This window comes from Octodon degus, unplaced genomic scaffold, assembly GCF_000260255.1.
Source record: "Octodon degus isolate 3935 unplaced genomic scaffold, OctDeg1.0 scaffold00026, whole genome shotgun sequence".
Taxonomy (NCBI): Eukaryota; Metazoa; Chordata; class Mammalia; order Rodentia; family Octodontidae; genus Octodon; species Octodon degus.
The window spans coordinates 12,831,297-12,858,969 of NW_004524602.1; the positions used below are offsets into that span (position 1 = coordinate 12,831,297).

General features: G+C 49.3%; 1 protein-coding gene across 4 annotated transcripts in view; it reads left to right on the forward strand.

Moving 5' to 3' along the window:
• The window catches only part of Ca12 (carbonic anhydrase 12), a 51,305-nt gene extending 30,652 nt beyond the window's left edge, over nt 1-20,653 (forward strand). Inside the window, exons 3-11 of one of the 4 annotated variants that reach the window (XM_023712458.1) lie at nt 1,369-1,548; nt 2,448-2,593; nt 5,931-6,026; nt 6,779-6,842; nt 7,097-7,254; nt 8,449-8,575; nt 16,307-16,318; nt 17,071-17,158; nt 18,171-20,653. In XM_023712458.1, coding sequence (XP_023568226.1) covers nt 1,369-1,548; nt 2,448-2,593; nt 5,931-6,026; nt 6,779-6,842; nt 7,097-7,254; nt 8,449-8,575; nt 16,307-16,318; nt 17,071-17,158; nt 18,171-18,243 — 944 coding nt within the window. In that variant the 3' untranslated portion in view covers nt 18,244-20,653. The remainder of the gene's footprint in view (nt 1-1,368; nt 1,549-2,447; nt 2,594-5,930; nt 6,027-6,778; nt 6,843-7,096; nt 7,255-8,448; nt 8,576-16,306; nt 16,319-17,070; nt 17,159-18,170) is intronic. The other 3 variants (XM_023712459.1, XM_004628950.2, XM_023712460.1) reach the window with 3 other exon arrangements.
• Nucleotides 20,654-27,673: the final 7,020 nt, after the last annotated feature.

Here is a 27,673-nt window from a genome sequence, read left to right on the forward strand (position 1 = left end):
AGGGAAAGATCAGACTGAAACTCTGCAATCCGGACAGGCTCTAGTGTTTCCAAAAAGCTACATACAAAGTTGGATAGTCTGATGATTTAGTAGTTTGCTGTGTATCGAGTCCTGGTAAAACAGCCTGGGACCAACTCTTCCTAGCATATTAGGTGAACAAATGTACCAAGTATTTTTCCCCTAGATGTTATTTCTGATTCTATTCACTCTAAATGAATTCTCCTACCTAGAGACCAAGGTGTAGGGGTCGAGATTTCTGAGACACAGGCTCCTCCCACCATGTGAGGCTGTGCTGTTGTCTGTAGAAGACCCCCTAGAAGATCCCCTTTCCGCTTTATTCTGCATACCACCCTTCCTTGTGCCTGAGGACTGAATGGGTCCCAGGTGGCAAAGCTTGGTCCCAGCTCTGACCCAACACTGGGCCCCATTGTTCAATCCTCAGGAGCCACAGTGCGCCAGTGGCTTGTTCTTCGGGAGAGGCTTCAGCCTTGGTTTAATTACCACGGGAGATAATCTTTTAAAGATAGATTTACATTCTTTAAAGATTTTTCCCAGTGGGAGTAGGATAGCTTATCTGAACATGGAATGTTTATTTTCATTTCCAGCAGTATGACTGCTATCTGGTAGTTAGCAAGAAGCTTGAGCCCGAAAGGATTTTTGTTTCTAAGTCTGTTCTTCCTCACGGATGGTTTATCTATTATATCATAATAATTAGTTTGGAGCACTGTCATACTTTTCCCTCACAAAACCCCCCGCAGTTAGCTCTGTGCTTCTAGGCCTTTAATTGACATTTTTTCATGCAACCATATCGGGTTGGGTTTTGCACTCTAGATGTGGGTCTGGAGTCGGTAGCCTCCAGGGTTTCCTGTCAGGAAGATCGTGTCTGAAAATCCACTGGCCTTAAAGATCTACCTGGATCTATATTCAGTCAGACTCCAGTTTTCCATGTGGGCACAGCCCAGCAGATTCATTCAGGGCCATCTCGGGGTTGCAGGGGCAACCCAAGACCCAGAGCAACTCCTGGATCCGTCTAGGTGCTCACTAACAGATGATGAGTTGCTCACGTCAACCGTCTCCACATGGGGAGCATGTGTATGGCGTACAAAGTAGAACTGGGGGAGCTCTACTCCCTGGCATGAGCTGCTAGAGGACTCTAGGGCTCACAGAGTTCTTCATTATACTTTTATGGCAAGTGGTCCTGAGGTGTTTGCTGGGCCTCGTTCTTAGGGTGGGATCTTTGGGTCTTAAAAAGGTTGCCTCTAAAGATTAAGAGGAGAGAAGCGGTAATTGTGTTGAATATAGAAGTAAAGGTGAAGAAATACCTTTGTAGAAATGGACTCAATCTTGGCCTTGAATCACTCCTTCCAGGTCCCAATGGGGAGAAGAACTGGTCCAAGAAGTACCCATCATGTGGGGGCCTGCTGCAGTCTCCGATAGACCTGCACAGTGAAATCCTGCAGTATGACGCCAGCCTCGGGCCCCTCGAGTTCCAGGGTTACAACGTATCTTCTGGGGAACTGCTGAACCTGACCAATAATGGCCATTCAGGTGAGACAAACACCTGCGGACATTCTGGGTTTCCCTGGCCTCCCTGGCCTGTCCTTTTCCTTGTGACAGGAAGGGGGCTCCCTGAGACACCCAGAAGGGGCTGAGTAGGAGGAGCTGAGGCATGCTGGGGTCATCCTGCCAAGGCAGCACGCATCTCAGGACTGGAGAGGAGCTCCTCGGTCCACTGGCTGCGCTGCGAGCACAAATTCTGGGTCATCTTGAGCTACTTGCGGGACTAAGCCATTCAGCTGCAGGGATGGGGGGACATCCAGGCTTTAGCTTCCAGAAAATCTGGATGTGAATCTCGGTTGCCTGTTCATGAACTATCTGACTCTGGACATGAATTTTAACCTTCTTGTGTTTTCATTTGGAAAAACGACATAGTTTTGAGTACCGTGAAGTCTAGAGATTGGGTATGCCTGGGTCTGGAGGGTTTTTGTTTTTTTTTTTTTTTTAATTAATTTTACTGAGCAACAGCAATGAGACAGGTTCAAAACTGATTAATAGGACTGTTTCAATAATTAATATATTGCATAGTGTTATCTTCTTAGTGGTTTGGAGTATTATAAGTGTTTCCTAAATATCAATTATTATTGCTGCTGTAGCCTAGAGGGTTGTATCTTCATGTTCAGGGTCTGATATATGAACATACAAGCCAGCGTCCATCAGTGGCCTACTTAGTACAGCCAGCATCATTCTCCAAGGGGAACCATGAAGGTGCTAGCAGCCTGGAGTTGCTCTGAGCTAACAGAGATGCTCTCGGGGCGCAGGCACCTTTTCTACACCTTGCTGCAGCCCCCTGCACCCCGTCTGGAGCCTTGCAGGGTTTGCCTACCCAATTGTTCTCTCATGGCACCTGTTGACCAGGTCTCTGAACGTACCTCCTGCACTCCCCACAGTGAGGCTGCACCTGCACCCAGACATGCACATCCGGGGCCTCGGCTCCCACCGATACCGCGCCACACAGCTGCACCTGCACTGGGGGGACAGCAAGGAGCCCTTCGGTTCTGAGCACACCATCAGTGGAAAGCACTTCGCAGCTGAGGTGAGTGGGCAGGTGGTCTGGCGGAGGCTGCCTAGTGAGTACCTGGCAGCCCCTGCGCTAGCTGGTGTGCAGGGAGGTGAGGGAACTCCTACCTCCACAGCCCAACACTGCCGGCTGCCCCGGCCATCCTACAGCCCCCGTTGGGGTCCTGGTCCTTCCCTTTCCCCGACATGCTGAGTTGGTCTGTCTCTCCTGCTGAGTGATGCAGTAGGGAAGGCTGGGTCCCCAGGATGGCACCGTGGAGGTCTTGTGTGCTTGCCTGGCTGGTGCAGCTCATGCTAACCCACTGCGGGCTCACTGCTGCCCCACACTTCAGTCTTTCTTCACATGTCATGCTGTATACAAATGTCTTTCTATCCCAGATTTTCTCCTTGGGATATGAGTATGCTTGTCAACAGGGGACGAACACAGGGACACTATTCTCCTTGGCCCAAAAGCCAGGAATGACTGGCAGGATAGACTGTGGGGCATCATGGCAATCAGAGACTCCTGAGGCCTTTGGGTGTCCACACAGAATGGAGCCATGTCACCCTGAGGTGCTGACCTAAAATGCTAGAGGAAAGGAGGAGAGACAGGTGTTTTTCCTGTACCAGAAGCACGTGATGGGGTGAGATGGGAGTTGGTCAGCTTTGTTTTGCTCCTGTAGCAATGAGCTGGGTGTGTGGTTCTGAATGTTTACCAGGAAATAAATGCAAAGAGATAAATGCTAGTGACCAGCCAGCGGACTGCATGGTAAATGCCAGGGTGACCTTCTCCTTCCTTAACTGCTCAGCTGCTCGATGTGTCAGGCTAATTACAGGTTTGCTTGCAAGTGTGGAGGGCACCTGATCCAGGCCCAGTAGGATGGCACTAGCAGAAGTTCACAGATTTCAGAGCAGGCCCTTCCCTGAAGCTCAAGAACTGCAATTTCTTCCAGGCTAATTGCCATGTTAAGACTTCTCTTTCCCTCGTGAGGACTAAAGGAGTAAGGATGTAGCTCTGTCTGGCTTATGCATTTAAAATAATTCTGCTCATTGTATTTTCTGCTATTAAGACACATCATCACGCCAAGAGGCTGATGAAGGACTCTAAATGCTGTCAGGAGACATCAGGGTGATCCAAAGTGGCAGATTCTCTAGGGAACATCTGAAAATAGTGGTTCCTCTAGACAGAGATGTTAAAAGAAGGCTCTTAGACCCTTCAGTAGCAATTTCCTTTTGATTTAATCTTAGTACATTAAGAAGAGTATGCAGACAGACCACAAGTTCAAAGGGCATTGGTAAGAAGAAATAAGGCCTCAGGACTTATTTAGCCATGGAATTTTAGCCATCTTTTTTTTTTTTTTTTTTTTTTTGCGGAACTGGGGATTGAACTCAGGACCCTGCGTTTGCCAGGCAAACGTTTATTCTACTGAGCTATCTCCCTGACCCCACCACCTAGAATCCTGCTGTGTCTCAAATTCATGCTAGGCTACATCAATGGGCAATGTGACAGGCTCTGTCCTTTAGGGCAAAAGGTGGTGAAGTAGGGACCCCTAAGAAATTCCTAAGAGAGGAGCCCATAAAAGAAGAAATAAATTGATACAGTGCTCAAAATTAGAGAGGGCCACTTAAAAGTTCAAATGGGGACATTAAACTGCAGTCAATAAAACATGCTTGAATTCTACTCATAGACACATGAGTGGAAAAAGGAATGCAAAGAGATTTAGAGATAAAAACCTCAAAGTTTCAGTCTCAGGGATACCTCAATAAAAATGCAAGAAAAAAGAAAACTCATAGGTCAAACTAAACATCAGAATTTATCATAACAATGGTCTTAATATTTTCCTAGACTTTTTTTTTTTTTTTTTTGAGACAGGGTCTCACTATGTAGTTCAGGCTGGCCTTAAACTATTTAGCTCAGGCTGGTCTCAGACTCACAGTGATCCTCCTGCTTCGGCCTCTTGAGTGTTAGGATTATAAGTATGCACCAACACACCCCTCTTCTTGGACTTCTTAAATCCAAAATTTCTCAAAAACTTTTCTTTGAGCTGGCCAGATAGCTCAGCAGATTAAAGCACCTGCAGGCAGGCACAGGGGCCAGGGGTTTAATCCCTGGGCCTGCCATGCCAGCCCTGCCCCTGGGGTGTGCTGAGCTGGCAATTGAGACTGGGTGTGGTGGCGCGTGCCTGTAATCCCAGCTCTTGGGAGGCTATAAACAGGAGAATCACTGTGAGTCTGATCTAGTAGTGAGACCCTGAATACCCTGTGGACGCTTCCCTAAAATACAGAAAAGAGAAAATTTTCTTTTTCTTATTTAATAATGACAAATAATTTCTCCTCTGAAAAGAAGTAATTTGAGAATTTTATTTTATAGAGTCTAGAGTCATGGGTTTTTTTTACTTTTTTTTTTGGCAGAACCAGGGATTGAACTCAGGCCCTTGCACTTTCCAGGCAAGCGCTTCTTCTACTGAGCTATCTCCCTGGCCCATAGAGTCATGTTTTATGGCTTTTTTTTCTTTTTTTGCTCCGAATGCCTTCAGGGCAGGTTTGGCTGGCTTGAGTTTGGGGATCGAACCACAGCAACCTGAGCCTGACTGCTTTGTTGAAGCAGCCACTGAAAGAACTGAGCTAAGGGGCAGGCCCCCTTATGGCCTCTTTAATAGTCGCTGATAAAACCTTTACCAAAGCTGGGTCATGATTTGCTCCCTCTAGTGTATAAACACATATGTCCCTTGCTGTATCCATAATGATTACGTTACAGTGGGAAGCTACTTGCCCACCTATCCCCAGCCCTTCCAGATCCAGTGCCAGTCACTGGGGACCACGTTGCCTCAGGCTCCAGTGTAAGTAGGAAAATCAGAAAGGAGAGAGCTCCCAAGTTCCCAGGCTTTTTTAATGGATAATATGAAAACCCACCCACCCACCCACTCACCCATCCATTCATCCTCCCACCCACCATCCCATCCACCTACCCATCCACCCACCCATCCATCCATCCATCCACCCACCCATCCACCCATCCATCCACCCACCCATCCATCCATCCATCCACCCACCCATCCACCCATCCACCCATCCATCCATCCATCCATCCATCCATCCATCCATGCATGTCTGTGGGTTCCATAGTGTTCACTCCTAAGCACCCTATCAGACTCAGGGACCCACCAGTCTTCTACACTGGTGAAGTTTGCATTTTGGAAAGGACTGAGGGAAAAGGGAACACTTCAGATGCTGGGAGGGGAGAGTCAGTTGCGCTGGGGGAAGGCAGGAATGGCATCTTCCTTCCCACTTAATTTCAAGTCTCCTCAGGCCCAGAAAGTCCCTGTGAGTTGCCCGCCCCATGACTGGTGGCTTTTTTCCACCTCCCACTGCAGCTGCACATTGTCCATTATAATTCAGACCAGTACCCTAACATCAGCGCCGCCAGTGAGCACTCAGGAGGCCTCGCCGTCCTAGCTGTCCTCCTCGAGGTAAGAGATGTTTAAGGGGATGCACATGAAATCTATAGCCGGGATAAGACTGAGAGTTGGTGTTCTGTTTCGTGGCCCCAAGCTGGCCCTCAGTGGGCCGTGTCCTCTCTCCAGAGCAGGGGTACATCCCTCTGGTGCCTTCTCCTGCAGGCTGGGGAGCAGCAATGGATAGGGACCTGTCTTTTATGACAGGGAATCGTGAGCCCCAACCTCCAGCCTTGCTGCATGAGTACAGAACTGTCTAGCCAGGGAAGCCCTGTGAGAGAAGGGGTCACTGCATTGTCCCGTTGGTTGCCTGACCCAACTATGACCTGGCGTCCAAGCGCCCCCTGTATACAGGTCCCAGGATGCCTTCTTCAATCCCTGCAAATGGGAAGTCTTCTGATTAGCTTTCGTTTCCCCCATAATGGAATCGCACACCTCATTTCCCACTATGCTTCCTCCCCTGGCCTGGCTTCTGGGCCCGCAGGAGTCCCTAGGCTTATGACTCAGAGGACACACCAGTCACTACACCCTGTGCCCTGGGCTCAAGGCCTGACAGAAAAAGAGGGTGTCCTTTGATGCAAGAAGCAGGGCCATTTTACTAATTCCTAACACCCTTGTGACACCTTAGTCCCCTAGTGAGGTGGCCCATCGGAGGGGACCTGCGGGCGACTGTGCGGACCTGCAGCCCAGCCCTGTGGACACCAGCTGTCTGTCTAGGCTTGGCCCGCAGTGTTTTGTTCTAGCTCAACTCTTGATCTCTGCTGCAGAGGGGCTCCTTCAACCCGTCCTATGACAAGATCTTCAGTCACCTGAAACATGTGAAGTACAAAGGTGAGGGGCCCCAGGACGCTTACTGCCTCTCTGCTGGAGCAGTCACACTGCTCCTGTGTCCCCTCGAGTCGAACACTGCAAGGGGTGGCTGCTGTTAAGTGTTCACCCGGTTAAGGACCATAGGGCGCTGTGCTGTGCTGTAACAGCGCTTCAGACGGTGACCTAGAAAAGGGCGAGTTTGGGATGACGGGCGCCCTACTGTGCCCCGCTATAGGCAGCAGGCTCAACTACCCCCTCTCCCGATGTCCCCCCAGGTCAGCAAGTGCGCATTCCAGGCTTCAATATCGAGGAGCTGCTTCCTGAGAAGCCTGCCGAGTACTACCGCTACGAGGGGTCCCTGACCACCCCGCCCTGCAACCCCACTGTGCTCTGGACGGTTTTCCGGAACACTGCACAAGTGTCCCCAGAGCAGGTAAGTGTACACCGTCTCCACTATAGAGTAGGTGACAGTTCGTGACTGCTTTTCTTTGCTTAAAGTTCCACTGGCAGCTGTTCCAAACCTCTCCAAATACCAGTGGTGGCTGCAAACCCTGGAGGGATAACGCGCTGGGCCTTGCAGCACAGCTAGAGCTTGAGCTTGCAAAGCGAATACTTGTCCTTAGGAGGAGCCTGTGCTGTATGGCTGAATTTGCTAAGCCAGCCCCTGCTGGCCGGGTGGTCTTTGCTTCCTCAGTGGGAGGGAACCTGGTTCCCTCAGCCGGCAGAACAGTCTGCAGTCTTCGTCAGGTGAAATCCTTTATCACTTTATCAAACAGCATGCTGGGGTCACAGCAGTAACTGGGGGCGGGGGGGTCAGGGCTCCTAGAAGCCAGCATGAGCTGGGGAGCAAAGCCTGGAGCCAGCATCCCTAAGCCTCTCAGGACGCAGATGCTGGAGGTGGGGGTCGGGAGCCCCGCAGGATCAGCACTGGTGAGTGACAGATGTGAGACCCAGAGTCGGGCTTTGCGGCTCTCCAAGGCATGGCTCCTTGTCATACTCCATATCCACAAGCGTGGGGAACAAACCCAGGCCCAGGGGAGGTGGCTGGGGCACACCGCCCACCTGACGCCCACACCGGGACAGAAGGCACCATGTTCCTGCTTGCTACTACAAGCTTCTACCCAGAGTGGCAGCAGGTGGGTGGACAGGAGCCAGGATGTGCAGAAGCAGAGGTGACATGCGTGGGGAAGCAGCAGCGCCTTCACCCAGGAACTCCCTCAGAGACCCACTGCATCATCTTTGTGGGGGTGTGGAAGAAAACGCCAGAAAGCGACCGGCAGATGACTCAGGAACCTTTTACTCTCTCCTTTTATTGCTTCAGTGCCCGTAGGAACAAGCTAAGGGTCCTCTATTTTCAGAGCTGGGTCTCACTTCAGGTTCATGGAGAGGCTGACAGGTCCTCTGTCCCTCTCCAGCCTTCGTCCGTGGGGCAGACTCTTGTGGCATAATCGGGAGCTGGCACTGACCTCTGCCCAGTGCCCCGCTGGTGGGGGCAGTGTGGAAGCAGTACTGTGCCCTGGCACTGCTTTTTATTGCCTCCTCCAGACCCCCCCAGGGGGCTTCTCCTCTGCGTTCCTCCTCTGGGAGAGTCAGTCTGCCATGGGTTTGTTTCTGCTCATCCCTTCAGCTGCTGGCTTTAGAGACCGCCCTGTACTGTACAGATATGGGTGACCCTTCCCCCGTGGAAATGGTCAACAACTTCCGGCAAGTCCAAAAGTTTGAAGAGAGGCTGGTGTACATCTCCTTCCGACAAGGTGAGGGCTGCAGTACCGGGGTGGGGCGGGCTCAAGTGGCAGGATGTATGTGGCAAAGCAGGTCTGACTGTGGCACTGGTGCCCACGGAAGGCTGCCTGAGGAACCTGGGCACAACCAGAAGCTGCAGAAAGGGGCTTGTTATTGGGTTTCCTTTCACAGCTCACCATTTCCCCGAGTCCTTGAAGGGAAGCACCTCCAGGCCCGTGGAGTCTGGCAGCCTCCCACAGATGGGGAAGACGCCCTAGGGGATGTCTGCTCAAGGAACTGTCTGTCTCCTACAGCACACGATAGGCCCCTCGTTACGTGGTTTCACATCTGACTTTCTTCCTAGGCTTTCTTGGCTTCAAGGGCTGCGGCCACCCTGCCTGGGTTTACTTAGGTGATTCACTTACCACCGACATCCTGCAGCACTCCTTGTAAGCTCGAGGTCTACCATAGCATTGGGAAGAAAGCACCCTCATTCATAGATTTCTTCGTCTAATCTCCTTGGTGCTGCCTAAAAGCACGTGCATACCTGTTTCAAACTGAATGAAGCCTGATAGTTTGGTTCCTTCCTGCTACGGAGGCCCACACCTCCCGTTAAATGCAAGCTCCGGGGAGCACGTTAGCATCTCGTCTGCTCCGAGCCTCTATCAGTACTTCTGGAAAGGGACCAGGGACCCACATCCTTCTTCAGAACTTAAGAGTACATTTTTTCCCTGTGGGTTCTCAACCCCCTTCCACCTTGGGGCTCTCAGGTTTGCAGAAGCAGGGGAGGTCCCTAACCAGGTGCATTTTGTTGTTGTTCCTTTTTTTACTATATGAGATTATTATAACCATCAGCCGTCAGTTTAGTGTGTAGATGAAGACCATTTCAAGGCTTCTGTAGTAGAGTTAGAAAGCTGCCCTTCTGAGTGACCCATTTCTATGGTCAGAATTCTGCCCTGCTCTATTGGTACTGAATTCAGAGTGGCCCAAGAACTCATCTTTGTGTTCTCTTCAGATAGCACTAGTTAAGGTCACTTCCCTCTTTTCCTCAGCTTCTCAGTTTGAAAACTGAATCCATGAACAATGGCCCTTCCTAACACTGAGAACCTGTAAGGTGATCAACAATGTCCTTCTAAGAAATGAGCCAAATGCCCAGAATGATCTCCTGAGTGATCTGTTCTGGACAGAGCATTTTCTTGTCCTATTCGTCCAAGTGAAATACATAGTATTTACGGCATAAATGGAACTACTGCAATACTTAAACAAAACTTTAAAATACTGGGCTGATGAGATATTAGCTCAGTAGACTAAGTACCTGCTTAGGCAAGTGCAGGGACCAGGGTTCAATCCCCAGCAACACGTGCCTCACCAGCCCCACCCCCAGGCACACTGGGCAGCTACCAAGACTGGGTGTGGTGGCACACGCCTATAATCCCAGTGCTGGGGAGGCTGAAAACAGGAGGATCACTACAAGTCTGAGCTGCATAGTGAAATCCTTTACCAAATACATTTTAAAAAACAAACAAACAAAAACCCCTTAAAGATAACGAACTCTGTGGAGATAGGGGACCTTTTCCCTCATAGATCAGGTAAATTTGGCTTCTGGTTTGAGGGTTCTGGTTTTTTGAGGTCTGCTTCCTGAACTAGTTAGTCTGTGCACATCCTTGGAAACAAGGAGACAAACATTAGGAGTCCTTGGTTCAAGGCCTCACCTCGTTTTCTTCCGCAGTGTGATGTGGTAATGCTGTATCTCTTCTTTAGCAGTGCAGTGTAATAATATGTTATGACTTTCAGTGGACACTAACAACTACCAACCCTAACTTTACATTGCAGGGACAGAGATTGAGGGCAGTTACAGACGATCAGAAGAAACCGGGCAGGAACTTGATTATGACGTCCAACAGTAACCTCCCACTTGTAATGATGGACTGTGGCTTGGGGAGGAATTAGCCATCTTCTGGCCCTTGCTGCCGTCTGAGTAGTTGCTTGTAGACGGGGGTAGTGCAGGCAGGCTTGTAGCAGAGCGCTTGAGTACACTCTTCGCATTGGGCTGCGTAGGTGGAGAGGCTCGAAGCAGAAGCCTGTGCACCGGCTCAGGAAGCTTGGAAGGCGAGATCCAAGGCCAGGTGCACCTTGGCTGCTGCCCTGCCCTGCATGGCTTGAGCTCTCAGGCAGCTTCCATGAGCCCAGGCTGGGCTCAGCTTTGTCCTGGCAGTGAGAACTCCTAGCGGCGCAGGGCAGACCTGTTCACCTGGAGGCTGATTATAGAAACCTGGCCAGAATTCTCCGGTCCCTCTTATTTCCCAGTGACACAGGCAGCTAACACAGCTGCTTTCCCAGCAGCAAAGATGAGGTGGCCGCCGAGCTGTGAAGCCCCAAGCCTCACCTGCCCAGGGGTGTTACACATGCTGCTAGGAGAGGAGCAGGTCCCAGACTGTAGCACACTGTGTTGGGCTTACGGATGAGCCTCGAGCAATTTGGACACAATTATTTGTAGACTCTTCTGCTGAGGCATGTTTCTAATTAGGGCCTGGTTTACTCAGGATTTTCTCTGGATGTGACCAAGACTTATGGAGTCAGGAAATTCGGCCAGGAGCAAAGGAAGTCCTCTAGGAGAGACTGGTGGGAGGGGCAAAGAGCTGAGGTTTAGCAAACAGGGACAACAGGGACTCAGTCATTTCACTTGACTCTGCCATCTTCCTAGACTGTGCTCAGAAAAGCATCACATGCTTGCCTGGCAAGCACAGAAGAAAAGCATCACAGAACCTGCTTGCTGACCCAAGAGGCTGACACTCCAGCTGTCCTGCGCTGGGAGAGGGCTTCTCAACCCTGGTACCACAGACAGCTCAGGCAGAACCCCTGGTCTGTCCTTATTAGAGGCCAGTAACATCTTCCCATTGTGGAAGCCAACAATATTTATAGACATTGCCAGGGGCGTGGTGGTGCACACCCGTAATTCTAGCATTCGGGAAGCTGAGGCAGCTGAGGCAGGAGGATCCCTGGGCGTTCAAGGCCAGTCTGAATGATACACAGTGAGATTCTCCCCCCCACAAAAAAAAAGCCCCTTATTGAGATACACTGCCCCACGGGTTGTTCAGTGACTCTCCTAGGCCCAGAACTGATTTTTTTTCCTTGTGTCATGGGATGCTGGAGTCCTATATCACCGGGCCTGCTCTTTTCCTTATTCTGTTATGGCATGAAAATTTCAGTCTTGCACTGATTGTGGCCAAAACAAGGTTGAAGTTACTGGAGTTAAACAAATACATCCAACAGATGTCTCCTTCTCCATCTTCCCTTCTTTTGAAATGAGGCTAAGAAATGGCATGAAGGGGACTGGCCCCCTTAAGAGGGCACCCTGACTGTTTTCTCTGGGGGCTGGGGGCTTCTGAAGTTGCAACTTCCCTCAGAATTCTCTCATTGCCCCACCACCACCTTCTGTAGGAGTTTTTTTCTCTTGTACGTTGTTTGTTGTTGCCTTTGGTTAAAATGCTAGTTACTTTCTCAGCTCTTAAAAGGCGCTTCTTCCAAAGAAGACCTGAGCTTATTCTTGAAGTGGGCTCCCTGAGAGGGCAATCATCTTGGGACCATCTCCAGTGGCACAAAAGCCAGATGCCTCAGGTAATGAGACAGGCGGCAGAAGCAGATGCCTGTTCAGGGACTGAGGTTTAGGGCTTTGGCCTGATCTTCGGTTGCCTCGGGCTGCCCTCTTCCCCTGTGACACTGGCTCTGGGGTCAGATGGTGACACCTAATAGCAATGGCCCATCAAACATAAATACAGCACTAACAGCAGCTGGCACCTTTCCTGACTTGCCAGGTGAGGGACATAGAACAAAAGAAGGTCACAGAATGGCTGGGAATATAGCTAGCCTGCCTGGAAAGCACAAGGTCTTGAGTTCGATTCCCAGTAGCCACCCCCCACAGAAAAAATAGAGGCCATAACGTTTCAATAATCACGTCTTCAGTAGGCCTGCTCTAAGCAAATGCACGTCCCCTGCTGTAGGACCACAGCCCTGATCGTAGAGGAACCCGGTTGGCATCTGCTTGGCCTATAAGGACCTGCATAGTTTTAGAAAGCCTTAAGAGAGAGGAAACCTTCCAGCTAAGATGGCTAATTATTTAATATTTGGAGATTAGAATGTGTTGTAGAGACTGACCTTGTATTTAAGTTTTATTTATAAATAAAAGGTATCAGCTGGAAGAGTATCATTGGTCCTTCCAAAGTGTCCAACCAAGTGACCAGAGGAGTCCTGGCTCAGATTCCCGCTGACAAGCTGCGCTTGAAGTGAAGTTCCCGCCCCCTCCGGCACCCCATGTGTTTCCTGAATACAGCCCGGTTATGAACTGTGGGGACAGAAAACCCTACCAGGCATCACTCTGCTCCCCTGGCACAGAGCAGACCGGGCCCCAGACGACAGTGGGAGGGGGTTAGGCAGAAAGTGGGATCCTCGCCTTAGTGAGGGCCCCAGCCAACAGCTGTCACAGCACCCAGCCCTGTCCTCTCAGCCTCAGTCCCAGCAAACTGTAGGAAGACAAGAAACCCTATGGGAAGCTACCTCCCAGGACACACACCATTCCTTTCGTCTGGGGTGGCTCTCCCGTTCCCCAACCCCAACTCTATAGTCACAGCCTCAGCAATCCTCCCTGCTCCCCTGCAGGTGACTGAGGGTCACCTCAGTGCAGCCAGACTGAACTTACTCATCCCTGGTACAGTACCTGGCACCAGAGAGCAATTATTTCTGACCACAATTTAAGAACAGTAAGGGAAGGAAAGAAAGAAAGAGCTATCGTACACACTGTAGAAGCTCCTCAACAAAGGGATAGTTGATGTCTCACTTGCTTTTTGAGCCTGGCACTGTGCCTGGTGTTCATTATAAGCATGCTGAAAGAATGTAACTAACTCGCCTCCCTTCCCCCACCAGCTCACCAAGGCCTTCTCTGAAGAGTGATTTGTATGTGAGCCTGGCCAGTTGCCAAAGCTTAGTTTTATTAAGTTTCACTTTGCTCTGTTCTCAATCAACCCATATGTTGTTCTGTTGAAAGCAGCCAGTATGTTAAAGAAAAACTGAAGATCAGAACTTCCTGTCTGGCTCCGAAGGACTGGGACAGCTGTGCTGCACGCCTTGCCTTCCGTGGCTCTAACTTGACAGAAGGAGAAGGCCCAGCTCTGCCACCTGTCACTCCTGTAGCTCAGTTGCCCTGGGCCACGCAAGGCGGCCACCAGCACCCTGGGCCGCCACCCTGCAGCTCTAGGACCTCGGCCCCTCAGTGCAGTGAGCCAGGCTCCTTTCCTGCGACTTGGGAGACAAAGCCCTGAGTTCTACCCAGTTGTATGACCCGTGCAGGGTGTAATCTGACGGGGCCTCCGTGGCAGAGCTCTTTGTACAAATTTCCTGACGGGGCTGCATAGTGTTCCTAAGGAAAGCTTCCCAGTTAAGTGACTCCTCAGAGACAGCCATGCGCTGGTGACTGAGGGCCCGAGCCTTGCTTCGCTTACCAAAGCATTAGCCAAACAGCAACAGCGCTGTAGTTTTTGACTTTACGGTTTACAATACAGTTCAGTAATGGGAATTTTATCAAACTACCCTGGATTTCATGTAGCTACATGATGGAACCTTTGGTAAACTAAACTCTCCTGTTCTCTCTTCTAAGACCAGATGGCCGAAGATATATATATATATGTATATAATCACTGTATAAGCTGCTGCCTACAAGAGTTGAACTTTACAATAGGACTTTGAAAAGAAAAAGATTGTCATCAGGTAGAATTGCAAAAGGAGCTAGAAAATACTAGGCTGTTGTTTCAGGAACCCCAAGATGCATGCATGGGTGCCTGGTCCTCGGGCTGGACTTGTGTTTACACTTGAGGCTGCAGGCGACCTCAAAAGCAGTTACCCAGCAGCCTCGGGCCAGCCAGATGCCAGTGGAAGATGCAGTTCCCAGGCCAGCCAGAACACGTAGCCAGCAGCTCCCAGCCTCCTCCAGCGTCTGCACCTCCCTGGGCAAGGCATGCACATTCCAGTTCTCCTGTGTCAGTGTCTTTTCCTTCTGTGTGTTATACTGTCCTCTGTCCACTCACCCTGACTCAAACCTGAGAGTTCTGTGGACAGCAGGGAGCTCAGCATGTGTCCCTGCACCAGCCAGCAGTTCTTAGCCAGTGGCTGCGATGCGCCACCTCTGAAACAGTCTGTCTTGGCTCTTCCTGCCTGTGTCATTGTTCCCAGTGGGACATGCCTGTCTCGGTTCCTGTCTATAAACAGACCACTTCTTCGTTTCATCTGAACCTCACCATCTTTGAGGCCTGTTTTCTACAGTGGCCCAGAGACTGGGCCTCACCCAGCCGAGGCTTTGCTGTGAAACAGGGTTTGGCTTTTCTTTGCCAGCTGTAGTTCTCTGACTTGCCCTGAGCCAGGCACATCTTGCTGGTTTTCCCTCTGCTTGTAGTTAGCAGTCACCGGCTCTGCCTCCAATGGGACCCTGGCCCTGCAGGCTTGCTCCATTTCTGCAGAGAAGTCTGCCTCCTGGATGGTTGGTTGCTGCCTGGATTGGCAGGGCAGGGGTTCCAACCATACCCTGCTGTCCCCATGAGGGGGCAGAACTGCTAGCTGACCCCTTAGCTGGCATTGCTTTTTCTTTGTGACCTTTGCGGGGTCTTTGTGTGCTCAGTCAAGCTTTGTTTTTGCTGAATCTCAGGTGCAGAGGGCACCTGCTCCAGGCTCTTGGTTCCCTGTCCTCATGACTGGTTGTGTTTCATTGTTTTCAAGGGGCTCTATTCTACACCTGACAAGTTGCCCAATAGGGACAAAGCACTTGGGTTACAGCAGTGTAGTCTGTCAGGCCCGTTCCAGACAAAAGCACCACACAGTGAACCACACATAGTAGAGGGGAAAGCTACTCTCCCTTTGGAAAAGCCACCGAGCTGGTCACGTGCTCTGGAGAAAAGGCCCATCTTGGGGGCCTTGCTCTCTGCTGATGGATCAGCAGATCCAGACCAGCCAGAGACTGGCCTGCCTGGTGCTAAAGTCCTGTGTGGCTCTCGGGCTATGTGAGGTGACCGTGAAGGACGGCTTGGAAAAGTGGCCAAGCGCACTCGTAATAGTTTTCATGTGGTAAGAACTGGTTTGGTACTGTTAGCTTCTGGAGTTTCAGGAGCAAAGAACAGAAGTGCATTTCATCACAGAGCTTAGAAAAGAAACCATGGCCAGGTTTTGTTTGTTTGCAAGCCCAAGGGGCAAAGTCTCCATGTACCATTAAATAAAAACCGCAAACCCAAACACCAAGTGGTACCCCAGGCCAGGTGGGGAACACAGCACAAGCTGTGCATACATGTGCCCCCCCCAGATGGAGACTCAGCCCCAGCACTCCCCACACCACAGACAGGACACAGAGCAGGGCTACTGGGGACCTGGCCTGTGGAATCTCTCCGGCACCAGGAGGCTGTGAGCTGCTGGCGGTGGCTGGCAAGAACAGGGAGAATGGCCCACCCTGCCCCTTGGGATCAGCTCTGTCCCTGCCTTCTCTGTCATGGTCCCTCACTGTGCCCAGTGCCCCAGAGGGGGAGGATGGAGTCCCCAGGTGGGTGGGCACTCCCTCCACCCCAGCAGACAGTCATCCAACCCAAAGGTGACTATGCCCTGCAGGGCTGCATAAGCCAAGGAAGGACAAGGTACAGCTTCTTGCAACCCGTGGTTATATTCAGCACAGTTTGACTCTAACTTCCCCTCTTTTCCTTCCCTGGTTGTAATCGAACTCCTTACCGGCGCAGAACTGAGTATGGGTATGTGGCTAGTGGGCCGTGCATGCCGCAGCTGGGTGATCTGTGATTCTCCGTGTGACCTGGGCCTGCCGTCCTTCCAGCCCTCCTCTCTGCTTCTCTCTTCTGTCATTCTGGCTCCTGCCCTCCTCCTTACTCTGTGCCTTAGCCTCTAATTCAAAGATGAACTGCCAATCAAATGTCGCTCTAATCAAAGACCTAATCACTGTACAGCATGTGTAAATCAGCCTGAGACCTTCTGTTGGTCATGGGGGGAGGACACTGTCTGAAAATACTTCTAAGCCCAGGGTGGAGGTCAGGTGAGTGGGGAGCAAAATTCAGGAACTTGGGGTCAAAAACTGAAAAGACGGCCCAGAAATAAATGCAAAAATTGTTATTCTAAACTTCGGGTTTCTCAAACTGTGGTTCAAAGGTCACCTGCAATAGCATCAGCTGGAGGCACTGGTAAAATGCAGGTTCCCAGGCCCCGTGCCACACAGATTAAACCTGAGTCTCTCAGGCTTGGGCGAAAAACAAAAACCACAAAACTCCTACATTTAGAACAAGCTTTTCAGATGATTTTTATACAAGCTTGAGAACTCTTCCTGGAAACCCACTTTTCTTTGTAAATGGCCACTGTCAGGGACCCCAGTCAGCCCCACTAAGCCAAAGCCCAGAGTGCACCTTTCTGGAATGATCATGTGGCTTGCACACCTGTGCGCACTGGGGTTCGGTGGGTGGGGAAAACGTAATGTGTGCCCGCTGCTCCTCCACAGGCATCATCCTGTCTGTGGTCCTGGCTGGTGTTCTCGGCATCTGCATTGTCCTGGGAGTGGCCATCTGGCTCTTCAGAAGGAAGAAGAGGTGAGCTGGTTTGGGTCGACGGACACAGGTGGTGTGTGTGTCTGTGCTGGTCAGCCTGTCTGGGTGGGCAGCCTTGCAGAAGGCCAAGCCTGGCACCTCAGCTGGCACCCATTCTTAGAGACCTGTCCGGAGCGCCAGTGCCTCCTTCACAGGGTCCGCTCATCACAGAAAGGTCACTGCGCTCAGACTTGTGGGTCTATCAGCTCTGCTGCCATTGCTAATTATTTGTGTGACCTTGGACAAGTCTCTTGATTTGGGGTTTGTACCCAAATACAATCAGCAAGGCTATCTTTAAAACAAATTTTTGAAAAATCATTTATTTATTTGGTACAGGGTCTCACTATGCAGTTCAGACTTTGGACTCATAGTGATCCTCCTGTCTCAGCCTCCCAGCACTGGGATTACAGGTGTGTACCACCACCCCTGGTATCGGTGGCTGGACAGCACACCTGGGACTCAGGGGCTGGCACTGCATGTGGTACCAGGGATTGAACCTGGGACCTTGCGCTTGCCAGGCAGGTGGCTAGACTGCTGAGCTATCTCCCCAGCCCCAGCAAGGCTGTCTTCTTGCTAAGATCTAGGTTTTTTAAAAAGTGAATCCAGGGAGAAAAATAAGAGAAAACCTGCACTCTCATGTTAGCTATCATTCCCTTGGCTCGTGGTTTTATTGCCATTTTGGATTTCCCTAAACATAGTTACCTTTTCTGGTAAGAAAACTTTAAAAAATAATTTTGAGAATCATGAAACCAAAAGTCTGAAGTACAGGATATAAGGAGATCTTCAAAATGCAAGTCTAGCACTGTCAGGTAGGAAAGAACAGTTGCAACATGAACAGGTTCCATTGTAGTTCATTAATGTCCTGCTAAGAGGAACTCCCACGGCAAGCAAAGTCCCGAAGAGAGGGATCCGACTTCTAAAGCCCCTCCATTCCGTACCCGAGTCAGGCTGCTCTCTGGTTACCCTCTCCTTTTTGACTGACATGACTGATGCTGTCCTCTTACTATTGTTCTAGTAGCAAAAAAGGTGAAAACAAGGGGGTCATTTATAAACCAGCCATCAAGAAGGAAACCGAGACTTTCCCCTGAGGTCCAGGGACTCCCTGAGCCCTGTGGAAGCACCCAGCTTTGGACACCACACACCTTGGCTCCCTGGACTCTTGAAACTCCTCCAGGTGTTCTCTGGAGCTCAACCTGCAGACATTTCACCCTGGGCCTGCCGGCCTCCCCCACCCACGTGCCACAGCCCCCCACAGCGTGAACCATGTGTGGGAAGGCCGAACCTTGACCTGACTCTTCTACCCGTGTGAGATGGCAGAGAGGTCTGGACTCTGGATCACAGACTGAGTCACCTACGGGTGGGTTGTGCATGGCTGGGACACAGTTCCAACCAAGGTTTCACCCGAGATGTTTTCAAGTATCCTGGCAATTCTTTATTCTCAAAGCTTCCTGACCAGAATGTACTCGCTCAGAGGAGCTTGCTTTTGAAACTCAGCAGCCTTCTTCACAGGAGGAGTTAACTTGCTTGGATTTCCTTTTGCCAGAACTGACACATACTGTAACATACTGGGCCATTTTCACAGTCCTGTCCCGTGGACCAGAGACCTGACTGGAATTTCAGGAAACATAGTTTCAAGTTCCATTTCTTGGTGGAAATAAAAGCCAGAGAAAGAAAGGGGGAGAAGGATGAGAGGAAGGGAGAGAGAATAAGATGGCATCTATGGCCCAGGAGTCTCACTTTGGAGTCAAAAATGAAGTCCCAAGTTGTCTATTGGCCACAACACAAGAAGAACTGACCTAAAGCCCAAGCCCCACTCCTGTCCACAGTTGTTTCGGACTCTAATGATTTTATAAATAACTAGGCTATTCCTTAAAAAATGAGTTAGCTTCGCCCTCCTGGAGTAGACCTGAGCTGGGATGGCCTGACCTGCTTTTCTTTTTTACCTTATTTCATTTTTAAATTAGTACATGTTTGTCATAGACCTACTTTGGAAGCTGCAGGAAATTGGCAGGAGCAAAATGACTGCAAGAAAGACTTCATCTCTTTTGCCCATGTTATTTTTGTCACTTCTGTGGTGTTCCTACTGCTAGCCTGAAATTAGGACTTGCCTAAGCCTCCCGACTTTGAGAATGTATGAGCATGGCGTATTAAAGACATTTTTACACAGGAGGCTGTCTGCTGGCCTGATCGTGGTATTTAATAATTATGGAATGCTAAAAGCCTCCAAAATTCTCCCCTGCTGAGTGGCAGAAACAGCTTCTGAGAAGACTTAATTCCTTGTGAATTTCCCTCTAGTAGAGGTGACAACCCTGAGATTGGTCAGTTCCATGATGGATGAACCTCAACTGGTAGCTCCTGACCCTTGGAGTTCATAGGGAACTCGCTGATTGTCTCATTTTGACAGCACGGAACGTCCTTGTGAAGCATAGGTCTCTTTACAATATCTGTTTTCTTCTACTCCGTCCAACCCGAACAATTCTCTTGTCCACTGTCACACTTTGGATGATGGCAAGCCTGATGTCTCTGCAGCCTGTTTCACCAGGGAAGGTTCTAGGCCACTTAACGGGGGCTCAGATGCCTTGTGTTCACATGTGTGCACACAGACAGCTGACAGCCTCGGAGCATGGGCGGCACCCCCCAGGACAACCAGCATGGCAACAGGAATAGGGGGCCTCGTGGCCTTGGCCCAACACTGCTGGTCAGAAACTAGCACTAGAGCAGCGAGGCTGGCTTTCAGAACACTCTGCATCCACGGATGAGAAAAGAGAGAGCATGCTGCACTGGCCCAAGAGCTGGTCGGGAAAAGGGAGCACACAGGAGATGAATAGGGGCATCTCTCCCCTCTCCCCCTCAGCACGGCCCAGGCATTCAGCTTGCGTGGTCAAGAGGAAGCCAAGCCAGGGCAGCAGAAGGAATGCTTCAAGAATCACCACTGCTAATCCTGCCAGATTCTGAGCTCCAGGCTGCTTCCGGTTCTCTTTTGGCAGACATCAGCCACCATGGCAGGCAGCCAGTGCCACGGCGCAGGAAGTGCAGCCGCGTGAACTCGGTTCTCCCCGGCAATGTACATGGCAGGTGGAGATGACAACAAGAAGACTCAGCCTGGGGAGGCCCACGGGGCACAGCTCTGCCTTCGCTAGTGTCTGCTTTGCCTGGCATGAGCAGGGGCTTGTGAGCCTTTTGGCTTCCTATCATGTGGTAAACGCCTGTATCTGTCGCTTTAATAGACACACTAGGATGGGTGGAGCTGACTGCTTAATCCTAGTCCCTCGGAGTCCACAGCCAACATCCCTTCACCCTCAGGGAACCCTCTGAGGCCTTCCTGACCCATCTCGTGGGAAGGATGGGGGGCCTGCAGCATCCCTCTGTCCCCGTGGCTCGGATGGGAGGCCACCGTGATGATGGTCTGTTCTGCATTTGCGTATTTATTGTACCAATGATTGTAACGACACACACTGTAAGCAGGAGAAATTATAAGTAACATGTTTTTCATGTCAATCTGGTTCTTTTGGAGGTGGGGTTAAAGTGAAACTATTTGCAAAGCAGCCTGTAGCTCCCTGTTACAGAGAGGGACATCTGTTAGCCAGAGCAAGTGATCCCAACCCTTACACTCAGGTCTGAGAACCTGACTCCAAAGTCAAGTATACAGGTGGCCTTAACCACTCACTGAGGATGAAGCCCACAGTCACGCAGCTCCAACGCATATAGATGCTTTACAGCAGGCTGGGAAATCTGGTCACTGGGGAGACACCTGGGAGGAGGTGGGGTCTAACTACATCAGGTTTTGAAGAGCAGAGCTGGCTTAAGAGGGTGATGGGAAAGGGAGATAGGGATCCAAGCCAAAGGGAGGTGCCCTCAGGCAAGGTCCTGACTCCTCTCACTCCCTGGGGTGCTGTGCCTGGTACGTGACAGCCTCTTTTGGTTGCAGTCACTTGAGATTATTTTTTGAAACCCGCTATCCCTCTGCATATAACCTAAGATCAGATTTCACATCCTGGTTTGTTAAAAGCAGCAGTGCTGTGAAGTTCCAGCAGGTGCCACCACTGTGTGTAAGTTAGAGAAGGTGCTGGTTTTCACGGTAACAGCCCAAGGATGGACATAGGTGACCTGGTTAGGAGTAATGTGTCCTAGGAGGTAACCCAGCAGTTGGCCACTTACAGAAGAAGCTTGGGGAAGAAGCTTTATGAACCCTCCAGGTTCTGATGGTCCCTTCAGCTGGCACCTGAACAGTCTTCAGCTCTCCTGGCTGGCATGTCACCAGGCACCATGGCCACTTACAGAGATGAAGACAAGTGCGGTGTGAGACAGTTGCTCTGAGGGGCTCGGACCTTCCACTCGCTCCACCCACTGGGATAGGGCAGGGAAGGGGCTTCCTGGGGCGCAGGTGGGCATTGCCCTTCTCTCCACAGCCTTCTCCCTACTCCTTGAACTTACGTGGGGAGGGCCAGGGGCTGGCAGAAGGCACTCAAGGCTTCCTTCACTTGGACATTCTTCCATTCAGTGCTGCTGTACAATAAGTGTACAGCCCAAGAGAAATAAAATATAACACCCAAAAGACTTTATAGTAACCCCACCAAAAGGCTGGGAAGACAGCTCAGCAGTATAAGCACCTGCCTTGCAAGTACAAGGTTCTGGGTTCAATCCCCGGTACCGCAGGGAAAAAAAAAAAGTAGTAGCCACACCAAAAGTAACAGAATCCAGTGATGTTACTTTTCATAATACATATTAACATATAACCAGTATTTTAATGAGCTAGTTAATTTTTCCATACAAAGTCCTTAATATGTGGTAGGTATATTGCACATATCTCAATTCAGATGCTAAAGTTTCCTTGTAAATATTTGATTTGCATTTATATTTCATAAAATTAACAGTTGAAAAAGCAGAGTTGTCCCAAACATATTTTAAACAATTTCAAATTATTGAAAGTCATCAGCTCTTAAATCTAATTTTTTTTTTTTTTTTCTGAGGTACTGGGGATTGAACTCAGGATCCTGCGCTTGCCAGGCAAGTGCTTATTCTACTGAGCTATCTCCCCGGGCCCTTAAATCTAAATTTACTAAAATATTTTTACTAACTGCATCCCAAGAGCTCCCCGGCCACTCGCGGCAATGCTCACTGTAGCAGACTGGCAGGTGTGGGATGCTAACCTCTTCTGAGATCTCCTTTTGGAGAGGTATGCCTAGGGGACTTTCATACAAAAATAAAGGACACCTGGGAGGTTGATGGATGGGGACAGGAGATGGAGGGCTCAGTGGTAGGGACACCAGAGGATACCCTGGGAGGAGGCAAAGAAAGCCAAGATGGAGAGCCAGCAGCAGCTCTTCGACTCCTCCACCCCCTCCCTACCCAGCCTGTTAAATGAGAGGGACCCTGTGGCAGGACCACAGTGGGGTGACGGCCCTTCCCCTCCCCACCATCTCCTGAGCCCCTGAGGTTCCTGCAACTGCCGCATGTGTCCATGCTTCTGCAGCCCACAGCGCCAAAGGGGCTGGCTAGCTTCTGGTGAAACAGCACAGCTGAAGCCCCTGGCACTGGCACTGTTAGCCCTGTGTCCCCCTCACTTGATGAGCTGCCTTCCCCCAAGACGTCCAGAGAAGCACTGCGGCTCCTTCCCAGGAGGAAATGTGACCTCTGTGCACATTGAAGCTGCGGCACCAGTCTCACTGGAAGGCTGTGTGCGTGGGCCCCTGGGCCAGCTCTGCGTGCTGCATGCTTCCCTGCAGGGCACACAGTCGGTCCTCTGGCTCCACACAGCTGTCACCCACAGGGCAGTCTCCCAGTCCCACCAGGTCTCTGCGTTCTAGAATTACGGGACAGAAGTCAGGGCCCAAGTACCTTGGCACACAGAAAAATTCACCATAGACAGGTATCGCAACCCAGCGAGTATACTGTCATGACTGCCGTTAGCCAGCAGCGTGGAGATCCCTCTCGCTGTGTACTCAGGTGCAGCGTTTAGGCAACAGCCCAGAGACCTGCGGAGCGGGAGCTTAAAATCTACGTGGAGGACAAGGGCCCTGCGCAGCTCCTGCAGCACCAAGGTTGGTGGGGACAGTGCTAGGGCCCCCTTCCATAGCTCTGGCAACAGGGAAACATCATGCAGTAGGATTCGCCATGCTTAACCCGATCATACAGGAACCTCATTAACTCACAGGTGAAAGGCACTAAACACATTGTGCCAATGGGTTCCAGAATGGTAACCACCACCTCCAGGCTCTAATCTGCTTGATAACATTAAACCCTGGCCTGTGTGCATGAAATCTAACACAAGATTGCCAACCACAATTGTGCAGAGTAGTTGGCTAACTCTTGAGGCGTTACCTGTACAGCTTAAAACAAATTGCTGGGGCTGGCAAGAGAGCTCAGTGTACTAAGCGCCTGCTTAGGCAAGCACAGGGGCCAGGTTTCAAGCCCAGCACCACATGCCACGTGAGCACTGAGCTGGCCACTGAGACCAGGCATGAGAGCATACACCCATAATCCCAGTGATGGGAAGGCTGAAACACGAGGATCATATGAATCCAAGCTGCCTAGTGAGAACCTGTACCAAATATGTTAAAAAAGAAAGAAAAGAAAGAAAGAAAGAAAGAAAGAAAGAAAGAAAGAAAGAAAGAAAGAAAAAGAAAAGTCAGCTGGGATAATAGAATCTGAGCTGCATAGTGAGACCTTGCATGGAACAAAAAAATCCCAAGGGACGCATTCATTGGGCTTTCTGGTTGGCTCAGATTGAACTGGAGAAAAGGAATAAACACACACACACACACACACATGCAGTGTATGTATACATCATGAATGTATATATTTCATTTCACATAGAAAACTTTTTAAAATGCAAAACAAAAAAACCATAGTGACAGAGATAAGACTGGTTGTTGCCGGGGGGGAAGAGGTGGAGCAGAGGTAGAGAGATTATAAAAGCACATGAGAAAGGATTAAGTGATGGATACGTTCACTATCTGCACTGTGGGGGTGGATTTCTCACATGTGTCAAAATGTTCACGTTACACTCTTATATACGTGCCATTTATCTCATCAGTCATACCTCCATAGATCTGTAAAAAGGAAAATAAGCCATTGTCTTACTTTTTGTTGAGACAAAACGCCCAACACCCAAAGTTAGTGGAGGAAAAGGTTTACTTGGCTTACAAGTTTCAGTCCACAATCGGCTGGCTCCAAGGCAGGGTGGCACGTGGCAGCAGGGTAACAGTTCATGGGGGCAGGAGGTAACAAAGCCATAAGGAACCTTAACAGTGTCTTCCTGCCCCTTTCATCTTACCCAGGCTGCTTAGGGCAGGCAGCACCACACCCTTAAACCTAGGGCCCTTGTCCTAGCGTCACACCATGAATCAGTTCTAGCATCACACAGTCTAGATCCAGCCACCTCCAAACAAGCCCTATCTATGACTGCATGCGGCTTTGGGGGGACAGCTAGACACAAGCCCTAACAACTACATACAGGACAGGACACCCGGTCCCATCCTCCCTGCTTCCCAGACAGTGCTCCTCCTCCTGGCCTACCCTCCAGCCAGGGCAGGCAGAGCCCTTCCTGTGGACTTGCCCGCAGGGTGGGAGCTGAGCAGGAGCAGGGTCAAGATCTAATCACGTGCCCAGCTGTGACCGCTTGAGGTTTTAAATCAAAGTCATCATTCCTGCTGGAGTTCACTCATTTCAAATACTTTTTTTTTTTTTTTTTTGTGGAACCGGGGATTGAACTCAGGCCCTTGAGCTTACCAGGCAAGCACTTATTCTACTGAGCTATCTCCCCGGCCCTGCAAATACTAATTTTTTAATTACCTGCAATGAAAATGACAAACAAGGGCTCTTGGATTCAGGGCAGATTGAAAGCTCTGTATCAACTCTGTAGAGGAGACAACACAGTTACCTGCCTTCCCTGGGAGAAGCAAAGGCTGTTCTGGTGAGGTAGGTGACACAGACCAGTTGGTTCATTGGCTGAAACCAGATAGCCATCAACAAGTCTCGTGTATCTCAGTGTCTCTCTTTCTAAAATACCCACACACAAATATGGAAGCTTTTCCTGAAGGTGGCGCATCCTTTCCAGGAAGGACCAGGTACCACTAAGAAGCACAACTCAGGAGCTTTTCCCATCCTCTCACCCTGGGAGAAATCCTTCCTCTCCTGTCATTCAAAGTAATATCCAACTGACTTGCTTTCTCCTACCTCCTTATTCAAAAGCAAACATTTAATAAACAACTACTGTCCACTAAGCACCACTTACCTGGTAGGAACTCAAGCATGATTTAGGCAGGGTCTGTATATCCAGTGAACTTGTGGTCTCATGCAGGGAACAGAGAGAAGTCACTACTGTGATATATTTCCATATGAACAGAATGATATGCATCCATCAACAGAAGAATGGCTAAACTAACTGCAACAGTCATAAACGGAATAGTACTCAGCAATAAAAAGTTGTAAATTACTGATATACACTCAGTCATGGACAAAGCTCAGATAATTACACACTGGGTGAAAGAAGCTAGATAAGACAGAGTCCATTCAATGCTCTTCTATTTATATGAAGTTTTAAAAAGTGAAATTAATCCATGTGATGGAAATGGGGCCGGCAGGTGCCTCTAGAAGTCTGCACTGAGCAGAAACAAGCAGGAAGGAACCATGAAGGGAAAAGAAAATGATTGGGGTGACAGTGACACAGGGGATTCCAAAATGCCTCGAAGGATCACAGATCTTTTTATTGTTTATAAATTATTCCTTGATTAAAAAAATAGATGGAGAAACCCACTTGCTTATCTGAGTGTGGCTCATACACTACAGAGGACCGTCACTGACAACAATTTTTTTATGTGCTCTGTATTTGAGTATTATATTTATTTTTTTATTTTATTTTTTTATTTTATTTTTTTTTAAATATTTATTTATTTTTATTTATTACATTTATTTATTGTGTGTGTGTGTGTGGCCAGCTCAGCCCACCAGGGGGCGCAGCTGGCTGGCATGTGGTGCCGGGGGATTGAACCGCGGTCCCTGTGCTTTGCCAAGCTTGTTTCAAGTAGGTGCTTTAGACCACTGAGCCATCTCACCAGCCCCTGAGTATTATATTTAGATTTTAGTGTGGGCAAAGATGTAACTTTTCCTCCAAGTATAATCAAACAACAATCAAAGAAGCTCATTTATTAAAAAGCTACTCCTCTCCCAATTAATTTTTTTTTCCCCTGAGACAGGGTCTTGCTGTGTACTTTAGGCTGGCCTGGAACTTACCATGTAGCCAAGGTTGGCTTCAGATTGTGTGCCACAATGCCAAGCGAGGCATACACCTATTACCCCAGTTACTCAGAGGCTGGGGCAGGAGGACTGCAAGTTCAAACGTAGTATTGTAGACAACTCAGCAAGACCCTGTCTCAAAGCTGAAATAAGAAAGAAAAAGGGTAGGGAGGTAGCTCAGTGTGAGGCCTTTATTTAAATCCCCATATTGCAAAAAAGAAAACAGTAAATTTTATTAAATAGTAAATTTTCACATAAAGACCTGTTATGGAACTCTATTCATATCTACTATTGGGTTTTTCTGATATTTTGGGTAAACACAGACACAACTTACACATCCTTTATTCTGAGAGTGGCATTATTGTCAGTGTAATCTACAGTGGGTAAATTAACAAACAAGAAAGCTCTCACCTTGATAAGTTCTCAAAATTTTAAATATTGACACTATTTTTTCATAGTGCTCAACGGGCACTTAACATAAAGGATCATTTGATTCACTTTTGATCAGATACAGAATGACAAAATGCTACAGTAGTTGATTTTACATTAACTTCTTATAAACATACACATTTTAAAATTCTTCTCTTATGCCTGTTTGTCCTGGATGCATTTGCTAAAACTTACTTCTGCATTGAATCTACTGACAACTTTGGGCTTGTAATCTGTCTGCCTTATGACATTTTTATAATTATACTCGACTGTCTTTATCTGATTAAAATTTTAAAATAGGACCCTTTATGACAGTTTGAGAAACAAAACAGGTCTAGAGAACCAACTAGTATAATTTCAATTTCCAACTGCTCGTGCCAGTGTATAGAAATGGCATTCACCTTTGAACACCATCTCTCTTATGACCTTGCAAAACATACTAATTAGTTCTAGTGGCCCTCTTGGAGTTGCTTCGGCTTTTCTCCACAGAAAATAAAGACAGTTTCATTTCTTCCCATCTGACTTTTACGCCTTCTGCTTGCCTTTTGTGCTGGCTAGGACCTCCAGCACAATGTTAAACAGAAGTGAGACCGACCTTGCTTGCAGTCTTGGTGGGGAACACATTCCGTCTTTCATCATTGAATCCGTATGACCTTATAGCTGTTTCACACAGAGGACCTCTTTTTAAGAGAAATCTCATTCTACCATACTTATTTTGCTGAGTTATTAAGAAAGGATGTTAGCTTTGTCAAAAGCTTTTGTGAAGTGCTCAAGTACTTTGCTGTAGCAACTATTCCCTCTCCTGCTGTCTTCCCTCCTGAATCATTCTCATACTGAAACACATGCAATACA